This window comes from Telopea speciosissima, chromosome 5, assembly GCF_018873765.1.
Source record: "Telopea speciosissima isolate NSW1024214 ecotype Mountain lineage chromosome 5, Tspe_v1, whole genome shotgun sequence".
In the NCBI taxonomy this organism is placed as follows: Eukaryota; Viridiplantae; Streptophyta; class Magnoliopsida; order Proteales; family Proteaceae; genus Telopea; species Telopea speciosissima.
The window spans coordinates 67994893-68015185 of NC_057920.1; the positions used below are offsets into that span (position 1 = coordinate 67994893).

At 41.9% G+C, this 20293-nt stretch overlaps 1 protein-coding gene across 2 annotated transcripts in view; it reads right to left on the reverse strand.

The window, feature by feature from the left end:
• Positions 1-20293, reverse strand: part of LOC122661514 (nuclear pore complex protein NUP160) — a 169378-nt gene that overhangs the window by 137700 nt on the left and 11385 nt on the right. For both annotated transcript variants that reach the window (XM_043856926.1, XM_043856925.1), the window contains exon 4: positions 11150-11210. In XM_043856926.1, coding sequence (XP_043712861.1) covers positions 11150-11210 — 61 coding nt within the window. The remainder of the gene's footprint in view (positions 1-11149; positions 11211-20293) is intronic.

A 20293-nucleotide genomic window follows, 5' to 3' on the forward strand; every position in this document is an offset into this window, starting at 1 on the left:
AGGAAAGCCGCCGCTCGACGCTCGTGCCTGACTGCCTTCCTCTTCCTCGGTTCCTCCTTCCCTGCTTCGATTCACTTGACGATCAAGGCATCAAGCTTCAGTCTCTTGACACGGGTATGTTCGTCTTCCTCTTCTGTTGTGCCCCTTTCCATCTTCTTCAATTTCAATCTCTTCCATCTCTCCTCCAACAGCAAACCCTAACCCCTTCTTCTGCTGTGCCCCTTTGCTTGGCCGAACTCAACTCTAAACCAAAATTGTCCAAAACCAACATTTTCCCATCTGATTTCTAAGCTCTAACCCAGAACCGATACCACCATTTTCCCATTTTCTCTTCCATCTACCCCAATTGACACTCTCTCACTTTATCTTTCATTTTCTGAAACCTCAAACAAAATTCATCTTCATTTCACTCTCTTTCCCAACATCCTAACCCTGGCCACCATCCCCTTACTTCTCCTATTTGAATTTATTGGTTCGGCCAAGCTACTGCTCTTGACCTACTACTCCGATTTCACTCTCTTTTGGATTGGTGACGATAGTATCTCGTCTCCCATGTTCTGCCATTGGTAAAAACTCAAGCTTTATTATCCAACCCCCTGTTCTACCATTGAAAAAAACTCAAGCTTTTGGTAATGTGTTATGTCACTGATTTAGCGACCAATTTGATTCTTCTATTAGAAAAAAATTCTCCCCCCCCCCTCTCTGTCTCTCTCTCCAAGTGGAAATTACCAGAGAGACTTCATTATTATTATTATGCAGCTGCCAGCTTTTGGTAATGGGTATTTCATCAATTAGTGAATTCATACTTGGGATTTGGGCTCCATTAATAGTGATTCACTTCCTGATGGGGAACTGCTGGGCAGAGGGAGTTCCAACTTCGTTTATCTTTGGGGATTCCCTGGTTGATGATGGAAACAATAACTACATTGTTTCGTTGTCAAAAGCAAATTACTTCCCCAGGTGGGATTGATTTTGGCCAGCCATTGAAAAGGGCTGGTAGATCGTTCTTTTGTTCAATTGTGCCACAAAAACTTGGTTAGAGTGATGGGTATGCAATCAGAGTACACTGAGAGCCATTATAACAGAGTGGATAGATGGGGAGAACAGAGATGCAGGTTCAATTTTGTGAAGAATGAGAATGGAAGAGAAAGAGATGGTGAATGATACAATTAGGTTTTAGAAGAAGATGAGATGGAAACCAAAAAAATTGGCCGAACTCAACTCTGGAAAAACAGATCTAAACCCATCTCTTTACTATTTTACCCCATTAAATCTAGAGAGCTTATTAAAGTCACTTGTGTCTTAATGGACACACAACTTCACTGTTAGAGACTCACAGATTTGTTCTGTGGATTTTGGATCTTATTGAAAGGGAAAGTTAAAGAAGACAAAATAAAAAGTAAGGGAATTTTTCCCATCTTGTGTTCACAAGTTCCGAGGTGAGGGGTTTCATGCTTTGAGCTTTCATTCTTTTGTTGACCATTGTTGACCTCAAATTCCAAATCCTTTGGGGGGTACCATGTGCAGCAATAGACCTAAGTAGCTTCTATCACCAAAGTGGAGATCATATGAAAGAGCATCTAGATTCTAATAGTGCATCCTTACCACCTTTAAGATCACTAGCAGAAATATCTAAGAACCTTCATGCATGTGAATGATCTTATCCAAATGACCCACTGATTAATTTGTATATTTTATGAAATCCTTCTAAAAGGACAAAAAAATAGCCCTTATTAAAGTCACTTGTGATCTTCTTTGACATTATTTGTTTGTGTTTGTTGAAAAGTGAGGTTAGCATTAATTGGTTCTTAGTGTGACCTTGCATGCAAAAAAGGAATAAGATGTTTTTTTCTAATTGAGATCATTCATTTGAAGTATAGTTATTGATATTTGATAAGGTTAACTCTCCACTATTTTCTTCAACTTATTGCTTCAAAGATCTTACACATGTCTGGATTTTTGAATTTGTACAGATCTCGATGGAGGAAAACTCAAATCAAAGTCAGCCAAACTCAAATTCAAGTCAACCAAATTCAAATCCAGCTCAATCATGCTCTAAGGATCCTGTGACAAGCTCTACAAAGGCACAACCAAACTCTAATGCTTCCGAGATATCTTCTAATCTCCTCAATATAGGGTCATCTAGTGTTTGGAATCACTTCACTAAAATTATACCTCCCAATGGTTCAAGAGCTACTAGGTGTACATGCAAGTATTGCCACAAGGAATTTGGTTGTGCACGTGAACATGGTACTAGTTCACTAAAACAACATTTGGATAGATGTCTTCTGTGTCCATATAGTGAAAAAGATAAGAAACAAAAACTTTTGGATTTTAAAGTTGAGGTGAGTGATGGTAAGAGTACAATCACTAGTATCTTAGTTTGGAAATTTGACCCTGAATTGTGTAGAAAGGAGCTTGCTCGCATGATTATTATGGATGAATTGCCATTCATATTTGTAGAGCGGGAGGGGTTTAGATATTTTTGTAAGGCTTTACAGCCTAAGTTTAATACTTTGACCTGAAACACTGTGGCAAAACATTGCCTTCAATTGTATCTGGAAGAGAAAAAGAAGCTGCAAGATGTGTTTAAGAGAACTGCTCAGCGGGTATCCCTCACCACAGATATGTGGACTTCTATCCAAAATCTTGGTTAATTGTAACTCACAGCACATTACATTGACCAAAATTGGAAATTGCAAAAGAAAATCATTAACTTTTGCGTAGTCCCATCACCACATACTGGTGAAGCAATAAGTAATGCCCTTGAGCTGTGTTTGATTGATTGGGGGTTGGATAAATTGTGTAGTATTACTATGGACAATGCAAGCAGTAACGATGTTGCAATTCAAAATTTAAAGAGAAGATTTAATAAGAAAAATGGGTTGTTGTTGGGTAGTGAGTTTTTTCATATGAGATGTACTACCCATATTTTGAATTTGATTGTCAAGAAAGGTCTTGAGGAATGTGGAGATGTTGTAAGTAGAGTTCGTTCTGTAGTGAAGTATGTAAGGAGTTCACCATCAAGGTCACAACAGTTTAGATTATGTTGTGAGTAAGAAAAGATTGAGCCTAAGAAAGCTTTGAGTTTAGATGTTTCTACTCGTTGGAACTCTACATATCTTATGTTGCAAACTGCTTTGGAGTTTCAAAAAGCTTTAAAGTGCGTAGAAGATAGAGACCCAAACTTTAGTATGGAGTGCAAGGATAGAGTCTCAACTACTCGAGATTGGGAGAGAGCTAAAGTTTTATGCAAGATGTTGGAGTTTTTTACAATACAACTACAAGATTGTCTGGGTCTCTTTTTACTACTTCAAATCTTTACTTCAAAGAGATTAGTGTGATTGAATCACAGTTGAACAGGTGGTCAAGAAGTGAAGATGACATGATTCGGGATATGTCATTGGCAATGAAAGAAAATTTTGACAAATATTGGGGTAGTACTGACAAAATGAATATGATGTTGGTTGTTGCTCGTGTTCTTGATCCACGATTTAAGTTGAGATATGTGAGATATTGTTATTCAAAAATATATTCTCAACTTGAGGTTGAAGAGAAAATTAAGAGGATTAAAAATGTCATGGATCGTCTCTTGAGATATTACCAAATGCATGGGTCGACAAGTAGTACATTGAGAGTCGATTCATCAACAACAACTTTTGATGGTTCATCAATAGATAGATGATGATGACAGTGAATTTTCAGAAAGGGGATTTCATACTGCATTAGAAGAGGAGGAGCGTTTCCATGTTACATCTGACTTAGACAAATATTTGTTGGAAGGTATTAAGAAGGATGATGACCTCAGTTCTTTTGACATCTTGAATTGGTGGAAGGTCAATAGTACAAGATTTGTGATTCTAAGTAAGATGGCAAGGGATGTTTTGGCAATTCCTGTGTCAAGTGTTGCTTCAGAGTGTGCTTTTAGCACTGGTGGTAGGATTTTAGACCAGTTTCGTAGCTCTTTGACATCTAAGATGGTAGAGGCATTGGTATTTGCACAAGATTGGCTACGACAGGCACCGGTTTCAATTGATGTTGAAGAGAACTTAATTGACCTGGAGAAGATCGAATCAGGTAACAACCTTTTAAATTCCCTTGTATCATTTAATTACAATATTAATAATAACATTATGAATGATGATTAAGTTTATTGATTTGTTCATTTGTTAAATGTGTTTTTTTCCAGCTACTAATAATGATGGCGGTGATACAACTATAACTTTGATTTGATGGATGATAATGCATACTTATTTGGCCTAAACAAGTAAGGACACGTACCCAAACAATAGTTCTTATTAGCTAATATTTTCTTTGACATCTGCTTGTTATTAATAGAGTTTTCCCTTCATTTTGGGCGTTATTTTTTTTCAGGAATCCCGGATTCAAGCATATCATAGAGATGGATGTTGCTGTGATTGATGGTTGATTGTGGCAGTATTTTTATGGATGTTTGTGGCAGTATTTATATAGATGTTTGTAGTAGATTACTATGGATGATTGTGGCAGTATTTTTATTCATAGATGATTGTGGCAATAGTATTTTTTTGGATGTTTGTGGCAGTATTTATATGGATGTTTGTGGTAGATTACTATGGATGATTGTGGCAGTATTTTTATTCATGGATGATTGTGGCAATAGTATTTTTATGGATGTTTGTGGCAGTATTTATATGGATGTTTGTGGTAGATTACTATGGATGATTGTGGCAGTATTTTTATAAATGTTTGTGGAAGTATTTTTATTTATGGATGTTTATGGCAGTATTTTTATTTATGGATGCTTATGGTAGTATTTGTATAGATGTTTGAGGCAGATTACTATGGATGATTGTGGCAGTATTTTCTATGGATGTTTGTGACAGTATTTTTATTTATGGATGTTTATGGCAGTATTTTTATTTATGGATTTTTATAGATGTTTGTGGATTATTTTTATTTAAATTTACAAGTCCCTCTCTCCCTCTCTCTCCTTCCCCTCTTATTCCTCTTCTTTAAAGAATTTTTCGGGTTTTTTTAGATATATCTTTGATATGGATTTATCATTTATATGGATTCATTCTCACTCCTATCAATCAAGGTCAAGACAGGATCAAGACAGGGTCAACCCGACCCTGCCCGACCATATCAGGGTCAATCAGGGTCGGGTCGGGTTAGGGAAAACCCTGGCAGGGTCGGATTGGGTTGAGGTTTCTTAGGCCCTGCCAGGGTAGGGTTGGGTTAGGGTTTAGGTTATGGTCCCTAGGGTTGGGTTAGGGTTTAGGGCAGGCCCGGCCCAACCCGACCTATTGACACCCCTAGTAATACTGAGAAAGGGACAACTCTAACTGTCAGGTAGAATGAATCTTCTGACGAAGCTCATAACATTGGGCGGCATTCCCAACCTGAGAATAAGTGTCCTTGGTTGTCTTCCAAAATTTCGCAGCCAAATCAAGGAGATAGCGCCCGGCAATTTCTTGTTCCATGGAATTAACCAGATATGACATAACCAAGAAATTGAAGTTCATCCATCTATCCTGTGCAGAACTAGTCTCAACAGGCCTGACCTAAGTGCCCGTGGTGTAGCCAAAGTGACAACGGGAACCAATTGCAAACAAGCATGAGCAAGACCATAACAGATAATTACTGCCATTCAACTTGATGGGATTCACAGGAAACGAAATGAAGTCACGTACTCACGTTGCGATGAACCATCAGAACCAGATGAGACAGAAGAGATCTCAGAATTGTCAGGCATGGTGACCGGTAAAAAATGCAGAAATAAAAACCCAAAAAAAAAAATTAGATCATAAGGAGGATAGATAAAAAAAAACCCTCGTAGGGAGTCAACTCACCACCAAGGGTGGGTAAAAAATGGCGGCAAAGGAGGGGAAAGCCTCTCGCGAGAGAAAAGGAGGGCGAGAGGCCTGCGGGGCTGGAGGGAGTGGCGGAAGGTGGTCGAGAGGCTGGCGGAGCCTAGCGGAGGTGATGGAGGGACTGGTGGAGGCTGGCGGAGGTGGCAGTAGGTGGTGGGGGGCTGTTTAGGGTAGGCGGAGGCGGCGGTAGATGGTGGAGGAGGGCCTGCGGTGGCTGTCATTAGGGCAGAAACACAATGGAGAAGAGAGAAATAGAGAAACAAGAAAAAAAGGAAAAAAATTTAATTCCCATATCCCCGGAATATTTTTGGCTTTGATGCAATGTAGAATTCAGTGAATACTGGCTTGAGTCAGAGTGACTACAGCCATCTTTATTTATAATAAAGCGAAGAACATTCTGGAATGAGTACAACGACAAAAATACCCTTAGGACAATTCTACCCTTGAACCCATATTACAACAATTTGGAATTCCATCCCCTTTGATTTTAGCTCCAAGCTTCACTTATTGCCCCATGGCAATGTATTGGATACCTCAAGGAACAGGCTCATTGTTGTTTCCTGGGGTCTTCCCTCGTCTATTTTGCAACTGTCTACCCCTACCTCTTGAGTTGGGTGCTGCTGGTTCTTTCTTCTTTTCCTCTTGTACTTTCTTTCCCCTTTTTGAGGCCTCTTGAATTATTTTATTCATCCAAAAAAAAAAACAAGTAGATGGGATTCAATTATTGGCCGATGGTAGGGTAGTAAAAGTAGAATAACACTTCAAAATTTCTTGGAGAACAAATGGCCAGACTGAAATTTATATGTAGATAAAAGTTATTGCAGAACAGGTTGCCACAAGATATGCTGAGGGATCCATCAGGCCTTGAATTCACCAACAACCACCCTACTACAATATACAGCAGGGCAGAGATCTATATTCCAAAATAGACCTTTAGACAGCTTTAATAGGGTTAGGAGTGCAAGAGACTATGGCAAAGAAGGAAAGAAGGGGATAAATGGGGGATATGCCCAAGGCCTCTCACCTATGGCCTAGATCAGTCTCTCACTAACCAATGGGGCATCTCACCACACAACTCCATCCAACAGCAAACAAAGGCAAAGTCAATACTCTTTTATTATCAAAATCGTTGGTGAGGCTCTGTGGCTCTTACAATATAAAGAGGAGTCTACTACCACCAATTACAAAAAGGAAAGTAACAAATAGAAACTACTAAAAATAGGCTCACATATGTAATTGTGGTGCCTTTACATCAAGGAAATAAAATCAGCAAAACGCTAAGGACCCTCTGTATAGCTCCACGCCAAGCAATAATACTAGCAAATTCACCCTCGACAAGAATATTATTAAACTCTTCGCACAATACAAACTATAACCCCATCCTGTGTGAAAGAAGCTCGACTCTAATGGAATTCTCAACTCTAATAGGATCTTAATATGCCCCCAAAACTTCCAATGGGATGATCTGATAAAGCCACCCACACTTGAGGGGCCCAGGTTGCCGAGGGACGGCAAGGCGACAAGGGGCCCGCCTAGGTGTTGCTTAGGCACCGAAGGCATGCAGTATATGGATATATGTCATATTAATATAACAATAATACTTCTATATGCAACACAAAATCTATATCAATACAATATGATATAATTATGCTAGTAATGGCCTAATATGAGAAAACCAACATATGATAAACAAAGCATAGAATATAATATAAGCATATTCATCCAAAAACAAAGCAATAAACATAAATCAGCATAAACTCATGAAGTGTCAACAAGCACATTCATCAAAAAATCAAAAAACAAAGCAATAAACATAAATCAACGTAAACTCCTGATGTGTCAACGAGGTGTGCGATTGCCTTGAACCCAAGAAAGACGCTGGACGTCTAGGTAACGTTTTGACAACTATGGCCAAGAGATGAGCCATCGAAATTGAACTTAGGAAGCCTATCCTTGGGAGGATTACTTTAACAGAAGGTTTTTTGATCGAGTCTCCATCAACGTATTGATCATTACCTAAGCAAAGCACCAAACTGGACCAGCAGGTTTTTTGAAAATTGGTGAGTTTATTTCTGCTTTTGGCCTTAAGCGGTTCTGTGTCCAGAGTCCAGACATAACTAATGAAGGAAGGCGGTTCTGATTTACCCCAGTCCAACTGCCAGTCTGGTACGGTTTTAAAACTATGATTCCACATAATATTAGAATACCACAATCAATAAAATATGAAATATAGTCTCCTCATCGTAAAAGCAAAGAACAAACCTACTGGCTAGCTTAATGCCCTAATATTTGATCCCCATAAATCAGCAACTAACCTTAATGAAAGCATTCTTTTTTCCCTTGATGAAAAGCTAGACTTAAATAAAAACTTCAATTCCAGTCCTCTAGAACACCAACCTGCCTTGTATATGCTCAGGTAGGATTCTGGACTCAAAGTACAACATAAAGGATAACCAAGCCCTAAACATTCTAATACACCCCGTAAATGATATATTTCAGCTGTTCCAACTCTCCCAGAAATAGATTGGTTGTTGATGCTTGGGGACTTTCCCCTTCTATTGTTTTGGCCCCTTGACTCCCCCTTTTTTGTAAAGCCAGGACCCTGTAAGTTGTATTTTCCTCTCTTCTTAGTAATGAACTTCTTATTTATCCAAAAATAATAATAATTTATTTCAGCACTTCTAATGATTGAACGGAAGAGGAGACTTTGTTAATATTCCCAGCGTCCATCCTACTTCTAATCTGTAACAAAGAAGAATTTATATCTTTCACTTGCCTCAACAGGACAGCTCTTAGCCGAGTTGATCTGCAGTGCAACATTTAAAAAGCACAACATGTTGGGAGCATCTTTAGAGTTTGCAAGTGCATTTCTGCATATTTTTGCATGATTATATTATTTCTATTGTATTAATTTTATCTACATATTTATTAAGGAAGATGCTTTTCTCCTACAACAACACCATAGCCTTATCATCACTTACAAAGCTCTGTGCTGAAGAGAAATGGGTATTGGGCAAGATGACAGGGCCATGGTCACTTAATTTCTCATGATGTATAGTAATTTGTTAAGGGAAACCAGGACCGTCGCCTGGAGAAGGAATCGACTGACATTCTCTACTAGACCTAGTTGGAGATTCTTCAACCTCATTTTTTATTGGGCAATCAACTCTTCAACCTTATTGCAAAGTTCTTTCCCAGTAAAGTGCATTTCTTAATTTTAGCTCCGATGGTCTGAAAAGTAAGAGAAAATAAGAAATGAAGACAGAAGAGATGAGAAGTACGAAAAGAGAAATGAAAGAGAAGCGAGGGTAAATGAAAGTAAATGAAAGTAAGAGGAAATAGGCCCAGCCCAGGAAGTAAAGGAAATCTCAGCAATATGGGGTCGGCAACATGGATCTTTGCCCTCCAAAAGGCTCTATCCGAGGTCATAACTGGTACAAGACCCAGACAACGCATGTAATTTCTCACAACCTCTCCTATGTTCATTTTCAGCCAGCCCCTAGCTCTTTTAGTTCCTTCAATCAGAATCAGGTCACTTCTCCATACTGGTGCATCGTCAGGCCTTCGTTGAACATGGCCATACCACCTCAAACGGCATTCTCGCAGCTTGTCCTTAATCGGGGTAACTCCCAAATCAGCTCTAATACGCTCATTCCTTACTTTATCCTTCATAGTCTTTCCGCACATAATTATATCAAACTATCATTGTTATATGAAATATAGTTATATACTACACACCTAGGCGGCCACCTTGAAGCCTAAGAGCCCCTCCAAAGCCTTGGGTCGCCTACTCACCTTAACAATAATGAATTAGAGAAAAAGATGATAAAGAATGCAGGAAACACCTATTTGTACCTTGACAACAATGTATTAGAGCAAGTAGTTTGTAGTGGCCAGTTCCAATGCAGAAGCAAAATTTCGTGAAATCGTGCAATCTTCTACAGTTAAAGAACCTAGAGGGGTGTAGAATTTCTCACATCAAGTCCAACGCATCTCTAAGACAATTATTTATAAAGCTCACAATCCAATTCAACATGATCAAACAGAGCACATTGAAGTGGATCTATCAGCCTCATTGTTCCATCATAAACTGAAGCCAGTCTAGGACTTGAACTTAGAAATTGTCAAACAAAGGTAGAAAATATAACTAAGATCAAAGAGACGAAAGTGAAAATAAGTGTGATGGATCAAGGACGTTAGCATATTCTGCAACAGGTTGCTATCCTTTTTCCTCTCATTAATGAAATTAAATTACCTTTGTTCACAAAAGAACAAAGGTAGGATTGCATCAGAGATGCAACTAAAATCCAAATAAAATGACATTCAGGAAGCTTTTAGGAAAGCATAGCAGTTTTCTAATGGCTAAAACTTATTGAGCAGAAAGTGGTCAAGAAATTACAGATATTTTGTAAAACATGATTAAGTGTTTTAGAAAGCTTCAAGTAAGAAGAATTATTTCTTTAACATTCTATCTTTTCATTAATGGTCACTGATTCATTATTAAAGAGAATTTTTCATGAACTTTCTGAAGAGTATATGTGGTATTCTTTTGCTAAATAAAAAGTTCCATTAAGAGTGAACAAAAGGGGTTCACCTCCGAACTTTTTCCCATTTCGGGATGGGGGGGAGCCTTCTACACTGTACACAGCCAAAGTAAAAAAACTACTATAAAATAAAAGTCGCCTCAGTTAGCATATCTATCCCTGACTGTCCAATTCTCGAAATCTTCACTTCCAAAGCCATAAGAGGCAATCTTACAAGCTGGAAGGATACAGTTTCAAAAAACCTTACAATTACGAGCCCACCAAATGCTCCACAATTTTTTAAATACAAATAACAACTTCATCAGAAATAGTCGTCAAGGCATCGCCAAGGCATCCAGTTGCCTTGGTCGCCTGGGCGAGCGCCTTGTTGGTTTCTCCTTGTGTCTAGGCCCCTGCAACGCCTTGCATCGCCTAGACGGCATGACAACTATGTTAGAAAATATGTAATAGAAATACAATCCCAAAAGGCAGGCCCAAAGGCCCCCTTGACAGAGAGGAAAAAAGGAAACACCAATATGCTCCATAGTTGCGACACTTTTTCTAGCTAAAAAATCAATGACTACTCCAACCCTGGAAAACATAAAGCAGTGCTTCAATTATAGCACTTTTTTTTTTGTTATTAAAATCTGTATTTTCCTATCATACATTGTTTCTTCCTCAAGACTTTCTGTAGCAATCATGCACAATTTTAACAACATAAAACTTCTAAGCAACAATGCCCTACATTTAAACAAGACAAGAAACAAATACCTTGCCATTAGTCCCCAGAATCGACCAATCCCAACATCATCTCGCAGTTCGTGCATGAGATCTGTTCATCACTAGAATGTCAAGTGAAGCACAAAATTGTTACTAATAACAAATATTTCAATAAAAAGTCGTAAGTTATACAACCACAAGCTGTACTGCTGGGGCCATGGCTGGGCACAATTCAATCTACTAACTCAGTAACTCCTGGCGATGGGTATCAGTTCCCGCCGTTTTAGGTGTATAAATGGAGGCATCATGGCCTTAACTCCATTGCTCCATTGCTAATTGGCACAACTACAAATATGAACTATGAGGAGCCCATTGGGGCAGGAAATTATTGGAATTTCAACTTGCTGTTTTGCATTAAGGGTGTTTCTGGAATTTGGATGGGGCGTATTTTTGCAATTTTCTGTTAAGGGAATTTTCTATCAAGGACATTTTTTATATTCCAAACCATGGGGTATTTTCATCCATTAGTTGTTGGGTTTTATTTCTTCAAAGCTAAGTTAGAATTACTATGGGGAGATTCTGAACCATGGGGTATTTTCGTCCATTAGTTGCTGGGTTTTTTTTCTTCAAAGCTAAGATAGAATCACAATGGGGTATTTTCGTCCATTAGTTGTTGGGTAGTTCCAAGTTTTATTTCTTCAAAGCTAAGTTACATAGAGCCCAAGTTTCAATATATACATATATATAATCTTGGCGAGGCGAAATCTCGTTTCTTTTTTCCGCTAATATTAAGCCTACCAAAACGAAATGGTAGGCAAAAGTAAAACAGGAGTCATTTCGCTGGTTTCGGCAAAATTTCATTATCTTTCGTATCGTTTCGATGAAACAAGTCAAACGACACATTCCAGCTTACTTAAATACTCAATCTTGTTCAGAACTCAAAAAAAATCACCTATTTCGCCTTGGAGAGGGAGAAAACACCTCATTTGCTTGGATTTTTGCCACACCACCTTCAAAGAGATCCATTGCTGCTTATTAGAGAGGATTTGGTCACATTCAACAGATGTAGGTAAAGAACTTTTTCCCAAACAAAAATTTTTTTGCAAAAAATATGAAAAATACCTGTTGTTGTTTGGTGATAAAATTTTTATATGACATCGGAGGTCAATCTACAACCTCACGAATCTTTTTTTTTGTGTATAAATGTTTTTATTTTTCAGGCTTAAAAATCAGACTTTCTTAAAAGTTTAAACAAAAAAGTGAAAAAAATTAGGGTTAATATATAAACTGGATGGGGCTCAATATATATATTAGACACCATCAGACGATCTACGGCCTTATGGAGTAGGATTTTTTTCTAACAGTAAATAATTATTTTGAATTTTCAAAATTATGATAACTATTATTAAAAAAATATAGGAAAAATGTTCTGTTATGGTTTCAAAAACAAAGAAAAGTTATGAAAGTAATTTTAGCATGTTTTGAAGTGCATATGAGGCTTATTATGTTGTACCACATTGCTTTTGATGTTTCAGGCCAATCTTTTATTGAAAAAATTATGCAAAAATATTTTTAATTAAGAGAAGAATATAAGGGTTAGGGGAAAAATAATAAGTAGCTACATAGTTGTTTAAGTGGTCTCAGTTGATGTGCCTCAATTAAAAATGGCTCGTTTTCTTTATGCAACAATATTGTTGTGAAATAATGGCTGGCAGGGGAGGGGACAGGGAGGAGGGAGGGGACGTGACTACTGCCACAAGAGATTATGGGAGAGGGAGCCACAAGACTGAAACAACATTTGGTTGGGAATGCCAAAGATTTAGCTACATGCCCCATGGTTCCTATGGAGATTTCTAGGGCCATAGCTGCACACATGAGGGGAGGGAATAGGAGGAAGGCAGAAAAAGAGAAAGTGAGGATAGAATTTGAGGGAGTTCATGCGACCCAGGGGATTATGACAGTGATGATGACATTGGTGACCCTGTGTATGTGCCTAATGATGTGCAAACAGAGGTAGAGGCTAGAGATTTTCGGCGGGCACAGGTGAGGAGCAAAGCCACTATTCATGAAGACCAGGATAGACACAGAGCTTCTAGGGAGGAGCTGATCCGTATAAAAGTAAGATCAATCTCCACATGCTTCGTCCTATCATGCTGAACTGGAATATAAGCAATGCTAATGGCTGATTTACTGTCGCAATAGAGCATCATTGGGAGCTGGATGGGAACACCTAGGTCCTTTAGAAGACTTTGCAGCCACAGTAATTAACCAATACCATTGGCTATAGCACAGAACTCTGCTTCTGCAATAGACCTAGCAACCATGGCTTGTTTCTTGCTTTGCCAAGTAACAAGATTGCCACAAACTAAGGTACCTTAGCTGGTCGTAGACCTCCAGTCATTAGGTGAAACTGCCCAATCCGCACCTGTAAAAGTCTCAATTAGTAGATGATTATGAGAGAAATGCACACCTTTCCCTGGAGTAGACTTTAAGTAGCGTAAGATATGAAACACAGACTCCAAGTGTGTGGAATAGGGATCATGCATGTATTGACTGACCAGACACATGGCATATGCTATGCCCGCCAAGTATGCGAGAGGTATATCAATCCCCCAACCAACCTCTGATATCTGCCTCTATCAACTGATTCACCATCCTTGCTCTCGAGATAAGTGTTAGCTCCATAGGAGTATCTGTAGGCCGCCATCCTAGCATCCCAATCTCAGATAAGAGATCAAGGATATACTTCCCTTGAGAGAGAAAAATATCTCTTGGGGAACGAGCAACTTCAATGCCAAGGAAGTATCATAACTTTCATAAATCCTTAATCTCAACTCCTTTTCCAAATAGGCCTTCAGTAGGGATATTTCAGCGGAGTCACTCACAGTGACGCCAATGTCATCAACATATACTTATAAGAATTGTAATATGATCACCTGAGCTCTTGATGAACGACTTATGATCAGCATTATTTTGTTTGTATCCCATCAACCCATATAGCGCCTGTTTCAGTTTGCAAACTTTCCCTTGAGTTTTCTTGCATGAAAAACCAAGGGCAATCTCCATATATACCTCCTTCTCAAATTCCCCATGAAGAAATGTGTTCTTGACATCAAGTTCTTGCAGTTCCCATCCTAGGTTAACTGCACACGAAAGGATGACCCGAATAGTATTCATTTCCTCGACTGGGGAAAAGGTCTCCTAGTAATCGATCCCATAGGTCTGAGTGAATTCCCTGGCAACAAGCCTGGCTTTATATTTGTCCATTGTTCCATCCATTTTCTGTTTAACTGTGAAACCCACTCGCAACTTACAAGTTTCTTATTTCGAGGAAGAGACACCAACTCCCAAGTGTCATTATTCCCAAGTGCCTTCATCTCTTCTATCATAGCTTCTTTCCATTGTGGATCAGCCAGAGCCTCCTACCAGTTCTGCAGAATAGAAACAAAAGACAAGGAAGACAGAAAAGTACGATGGGAAGGGGAGAGAGAGAAACAACATGACAGATAGGTTATTGGGTACAAGTCCTATTTTATTTTTGGACAGCAATAGGTAAATTATGAGAAGGATCATTAGATTTAGGCGGGAAAAAATTACCAAATGGAGTGGATCCTTGATTGAGGATGGCAGTTGGCTGGGCAGAGTAGGCACGGTGGTGGCGGTGGTATCAACTTGTTGTCTCCGAGAACGAACATAAACCTGTAGTAGTCGAGTACTTGTCTCCCTTTCATTTGTCTATCCCTGAACTAAAAGGTCCTCTTTCTCAACAGAAGAATCCTCCTGCAATGGTGGATTGTCAACAGGTAAGACAATCGACACTTCTTCCCCAGGTGTAACAATCTCTCCATGAAGAGGTGCCGATGATGAGTAATAGGCCTCAGAATCATGAAAAACCACGTCCATGGTTACCAACACACGACGAGCATAGTTCGAGATCTCGGCGAGTTTCTCGGTTTTTTGAGAAACCGAGACGAGATGGGATACGATACAAAATAATACAAGATCTCGGGTTGGCCCATGGAAATGACCCATCTACAATGTATTTACTTACCGAACTCGACAGAACTCGACATATCTCGGCGAGATCTCGGATCTCGGGTTAACCCATGGAAATGACCCATCTACTATGTATTTACTTACCAAACTCGACAAAACTCTTATATGCTTGTTGTGGAGCACTATGTGCAACATTATAGCAACACTATGTCATGGGAAGACAATGTGACACTAGTGGGGTCTGAATACTTGATTCAAAATCATTTTATGTGATGATAGGTGTAACACAGTTAAACAATTTGAAGTATCACTTTAACATTTCTAATTCTTTTTTTTTTGGATGAATGAAAATAAAAATTACGAAGAAAGAAGAGGGAATGTACAAGCCCAAGGGCCAACAAAACTGAAGCTAGCAACTAGCTGGGACACAAAATGGAAGTAGGAAGACCCCAGGAGACAACAATCAGCCTGTTCCTTGGGGTATCTTTTACACTACCAGGGGGAAGGGAGCCTGCTTTAGATGACACATCAAATAAGATGGCCTTCCAAATCCTGTTAAAAGAGCGGGATTTGGAAGTCCATCTTCTAAGATTGCGTTCCATCCAAATGTGGGAGATAGTAGCGCAAAAGGCGAGCTTGCCCACAATGTCACAAATCGAGTTCCTCCCAAAAGTCATATCTATCCAAATCCATTCCCTAGAGAGGGGTAATGGTCTTCTTCGAGCCGGCCAGCAATAAAGGAGAACCTGATTCCAAATGGAGGCTGCAAAAGGGCAAGTGAAGAACAAGTGGTCTGTGTCTTCATGCCCATTCCAACAGAGGCAGCAATTGGGAGAGACTTGCATGTGCCGACGGATGAGAAAGGATTGTGTGGGGAGGCAATCTGCCAAGGCACGCCAAGCGGTGAAACTCTGGCGAGGGATGTGCCCTTTGAACCAAGTTACCTTATGCCAAGGACAGGGCGTCCCTCTATGTCTAACCATGTCCCAAGCGGAGTGGGAGCTGAAGATACCCGATGGGGATGGGAGCCATATAGTGGTGTCACCTCTGCCATTTGTGACCCGGGGGGGATAGAGGGGAGGGATCTCCAAAGATCAGCAAGGGAGGGGGGGGAGGGGGGAGGTGACCACGAGCCTCTGGAGATGATGGAGGCCACAGGGGCAAGTCTGTCCAAGCCTGAGGCATATATGACGCGGGGGCTGACTATAGAGGCAAGGACACCTGAAGGGTGCCACTGATCAAGTCAAAGGTAGATCTGCTGCCCATCATCAATCCTGCATGATATAGCACCCCTGACAGTATGTCTTACTCGAAGAATGCTGCGCCAGGTCCAAGAGGAGTCTGGGGTAGGACTGACAGTCCAGATAGAGTCTCTGCACAGAGGCCCTACATACACCCAGGAAGTCCAGATACTGGTCTTGTTGGTGAGAAGCTTCCATAGCAAAATGATTGAACCAGCCATGTTGACATCCTTGATCCTTCTGAGACCGAGACCCCCTTCGGCTTTGGGGAGGCACGTGGAGGACCGGCTCAAGGGATGAAGAAACCTGGTAGAGTCCACTCCTTTCCAAAGAAAAGTACACATAATAGACTCAGCAGTCTTTATGGTAGCTTTGGGGAGGCCAAATACACCACTCCAATAGATGTAACAAGACTGGATCCGATCTTATGAGCTTGAGGCAGCCTGCGTAAGATAAGAGTTTGGCTTTCCAAAGCTGAAGTTTCTTTCGGAGGAGGTCAAGGATAGGGTTACAATGATGGGCTGAGAGTCTGGCTGGGATGAGGGGGAGGCCAAGGTAACGAACCGGGAGGATGCCAGGAGAAAAGCCCATGATGGCTAAAAGGGATGCTATGGTGTTTTCAGGGACCCCGGCTAAGAAGATTTGGGATTTAAGGAGGTTAATGCGGAGACCAGAGAGCTCCCGGAAAAGGTGAAGGGAGGCCATAATGGACTGGAGGGAGGTTGGTTCAGCCTTAGAGAATATCATGAGGTCATCAGCAAAGGCAAGGTGAGTTAGCTTGGTGGGTTTACATTTGGGAATGGGGGAGCTGAGGTCAAGGTCCGTTTTGGACTGGATAATGCGGGAGAGGACCTCGAGGGAAAGACAAAAAAGGAAGGGAGAGAGAGGACAGCCCTGACGAATACCAACAGAGGAGGAGAAGAAGCCGGCGGGGCTGCCGTTGAGAAGAACAGAGAAGCGAGGGGTGGATATACAGAAATGGATCCAATTGACAAAAGCAGGGGGAAAGGACATCTTAAGAAGAGCTTGGGAAATGAAGTCCCAACGGATGGAGTCAAAAGCCTTGTGGATGTCAATCTTCAGAAGGGCAGATGGGGAGATGGATTTTCGGTGAAACCCTCGAACTATTTCCTGGCAAAGGATGATATTATCAGAGATGCTTCTACCGGAAATGAAGGTTGATTGATTGGAGCTGACCAGCGAGTCAATGACAAGTTGGAGGCGATTGGCAAGAATTTTGGCAATGAATTTGTAGAGGAGGTGGCAGAGGGAGATGGGTCTGAAGTCAGTCATGGAGGAGGCTCCGAGGGATTTGGGAATGAGGCAGAGGAAGGTGTGGTTGATGTTAGTGATCTGGTGGGGGTTGAAGAAGAAGCTTCTGATGGCACAAGTAAGCTCAGGGCCGATGATGTCCCAACAAGTGGTGAAGAACCCCATACTGAAGCCATCGGGGCCAAGCGCTTTGCTAGCCTTGTGAGATCTAACAGCCGAGAGGATTTCCTCATCAGAGGGGATGGAGCAAAGAGAGGGGAGCATGTTTTGAGGAATGAATTTGTTGATGAGGCCGTCCGGGATGAGGGGTTGGAGGGGGGAAGGGGGGTTAAAAATGCCGTTTAGGTAAGACACAGCTTCAGACTTGATGGCATTAACAGAGGAGAGGACCTCACCATTGAAAGAGGTGAGAGAGAGGATGGAGTTGGAGTTGGTTCTGGCTTTAAGGGACTTGTGGAAGAAAGCGGAGTTCGAATCGCCAAGCTCAAGCCATTTGATCCGAGATTTTTGCTTGAGGAAGCTCTCCTCAACAGATAGGGCGGAGGCTAACTCGGAGGCGGCAAGGGTCTCTTCTGCAGCTAGAGAGGAGTTGAGAGGGTCAGACTAGAGGCGGAGGTGGATAGAGGAGAGGGAATCACGACACAAGGAAACACGGGAGGAGATGTTTCCAAAAGTGAGGAATTCCAAGATTTGAGGGCAAATTTGACATTCTTAAGCTTTTTAGTGAAGGCAAGGAGGGGAGAGGAGAAAGAGTGGATAGGTATGGCCCAGGCCGCCAGGACAATGGGAAGGAAACCATCATGGGAGGACCACATGTCAAAGTACCTGAAGGGTTTGGGGCCAAAGGAGAGATAGGGAAGGACAAAAAGAGAGATGGGAGAGTCATCAGAGAGGCCGGGGAGATTAAAAACAGAATAAGAGGAAGGAAGGGAGGAGAGCCAGTGGTCATTGACAAGTACGCGGTCAAGCTTACAAGCTACTCTGTCAGGGCCAGATCGCTTGTTGTGCCAAGTAAGCTCAGCACCAAACCATCTAAGGTCGTTGAGACCAGCATTCTCAAGGCAGGAGTTGAAAGCTTCAACCGCTTGTTGGTCGATGGGGGAACCACCCAACTTCTCGTGGCTGTAGCGGACGACATTGAAGTCGCCACCAATGCCCCACGGAGCAGAACCTATGGATAGAGAGATGGAGCAGATGTCGTCCCAAAGAGGAAGACGGTCCAGAGGACGATTAAAGGCGTAAACCATAGTGAAGAAGAAGAGGTGACTGTGCAGATGATCAAAGATGCTGAGATGAAGAAATTGAGGGGAGGCAGAGGAGACCGAGATATGGAATTTGGAGGGATCCCAAAGGACCCAGATGCGGCCGTTTGGGGAGTGGATGTAATTTGATAGGAAGGACCAAGAGGGAGCAAGAGAATGAGCAATGCGGGATGAGTTTGGTTCAAGAACCTTCGTTTCAAGCAGGCAACAAAGGGAGGACTTGGAGGATTTGTTACAATCACGAACCTCGACCTGTTTAGCCGGGGCGTTAAGGCCACAGACATTCCAAATGGTCCAAGGGATCATGAGAAAGGGGGGGGGAGGGGGCAACCATCCGGCAGTGGAGCTAACTCGAGACCCCGGGGGGACACTACGGGGCCTCAACCTATATTCCCGAAGAGGGGGGAAGCAAACCAGGGGGGAAGGGGGAGGGGTAGAGGGCAAAATGGTCCCTGGTTCAAAGAGGGTGGAGGAGTCAGCCAAGTAACCGGGGTCAGATCTGCTTTGGTTCGGCCTTGGGTTGATGGCATAAGAGGGGGAGGATAAAAGGGTGTTTGGGCAGAGTTGCTAATGGGCCTGGGTGGGTGGCTATAGAGGGTGAGTGGGCTGGGTTGATGGGCCTGGGTGGATGGGTTGAGTTAAGTGGGTAGTGGATTGCTGGGTCAGATCTGATAAAAGGGTATTTGGGCTGAGATGATGATGGGCCTGGATGGGTTTCTGAAGAGTGTGAGAGGGGGCTGAGTTGATGGGCCGGGGTGGGTGGGTTGATTTAAGTGGGTATTGAATTGATGGGTCGGGTTGAGGGGGTAAGTGATTTTAGGTGGGACAAAGGGTGGGATGCGAAGGTTAAGTGGGACAAAAGGGGGTTTGGTGGAAGGGAGGTTCGTACTAGGTGGGGGGATTTTGGTGAAAAGGGATGAAAGGTTTTGGGTGTCAGGGGGAAGATCAGAAATTGGAAAGCCAAAAGGGGAAGGGGAGCAGGGCGAGGTCTCGACAAGATCAAGGGGAGCCTGCAGATCTGATTCTCCGTGCAAGCAACCAGCGAGAGGAGCCGGCAAGGCTGCAGCGTCACCATCTTCATCGTGATCGAGGGTCTGCAGTATCGCAAACCTATTGTGATCTACCTCTGGGGATCTGCGTGGTAAGTGGGCAACGGGAGACACGCCATGACAGGGGATTTCACCGAGGACCAAGGATTTTTTCCGGCGTCGGTTTCTGAATGTTTTCCGGCCGCGAGGAGGGTGCAAGTGATCTTCCTACTCCACTGCATTTTGCGCCAAAGCTTGGACCTCGACCAGAGTTAGGGCAGCAGTGTCTTCGTCGTCGGCATCTATCATATCGGTTTCCTTCGGCACCTCTGGTACACCATCAGATAAATCGCCGTATAGAACTTTGCAGGTCAAGGATTTGCTTGCAGTATCTGC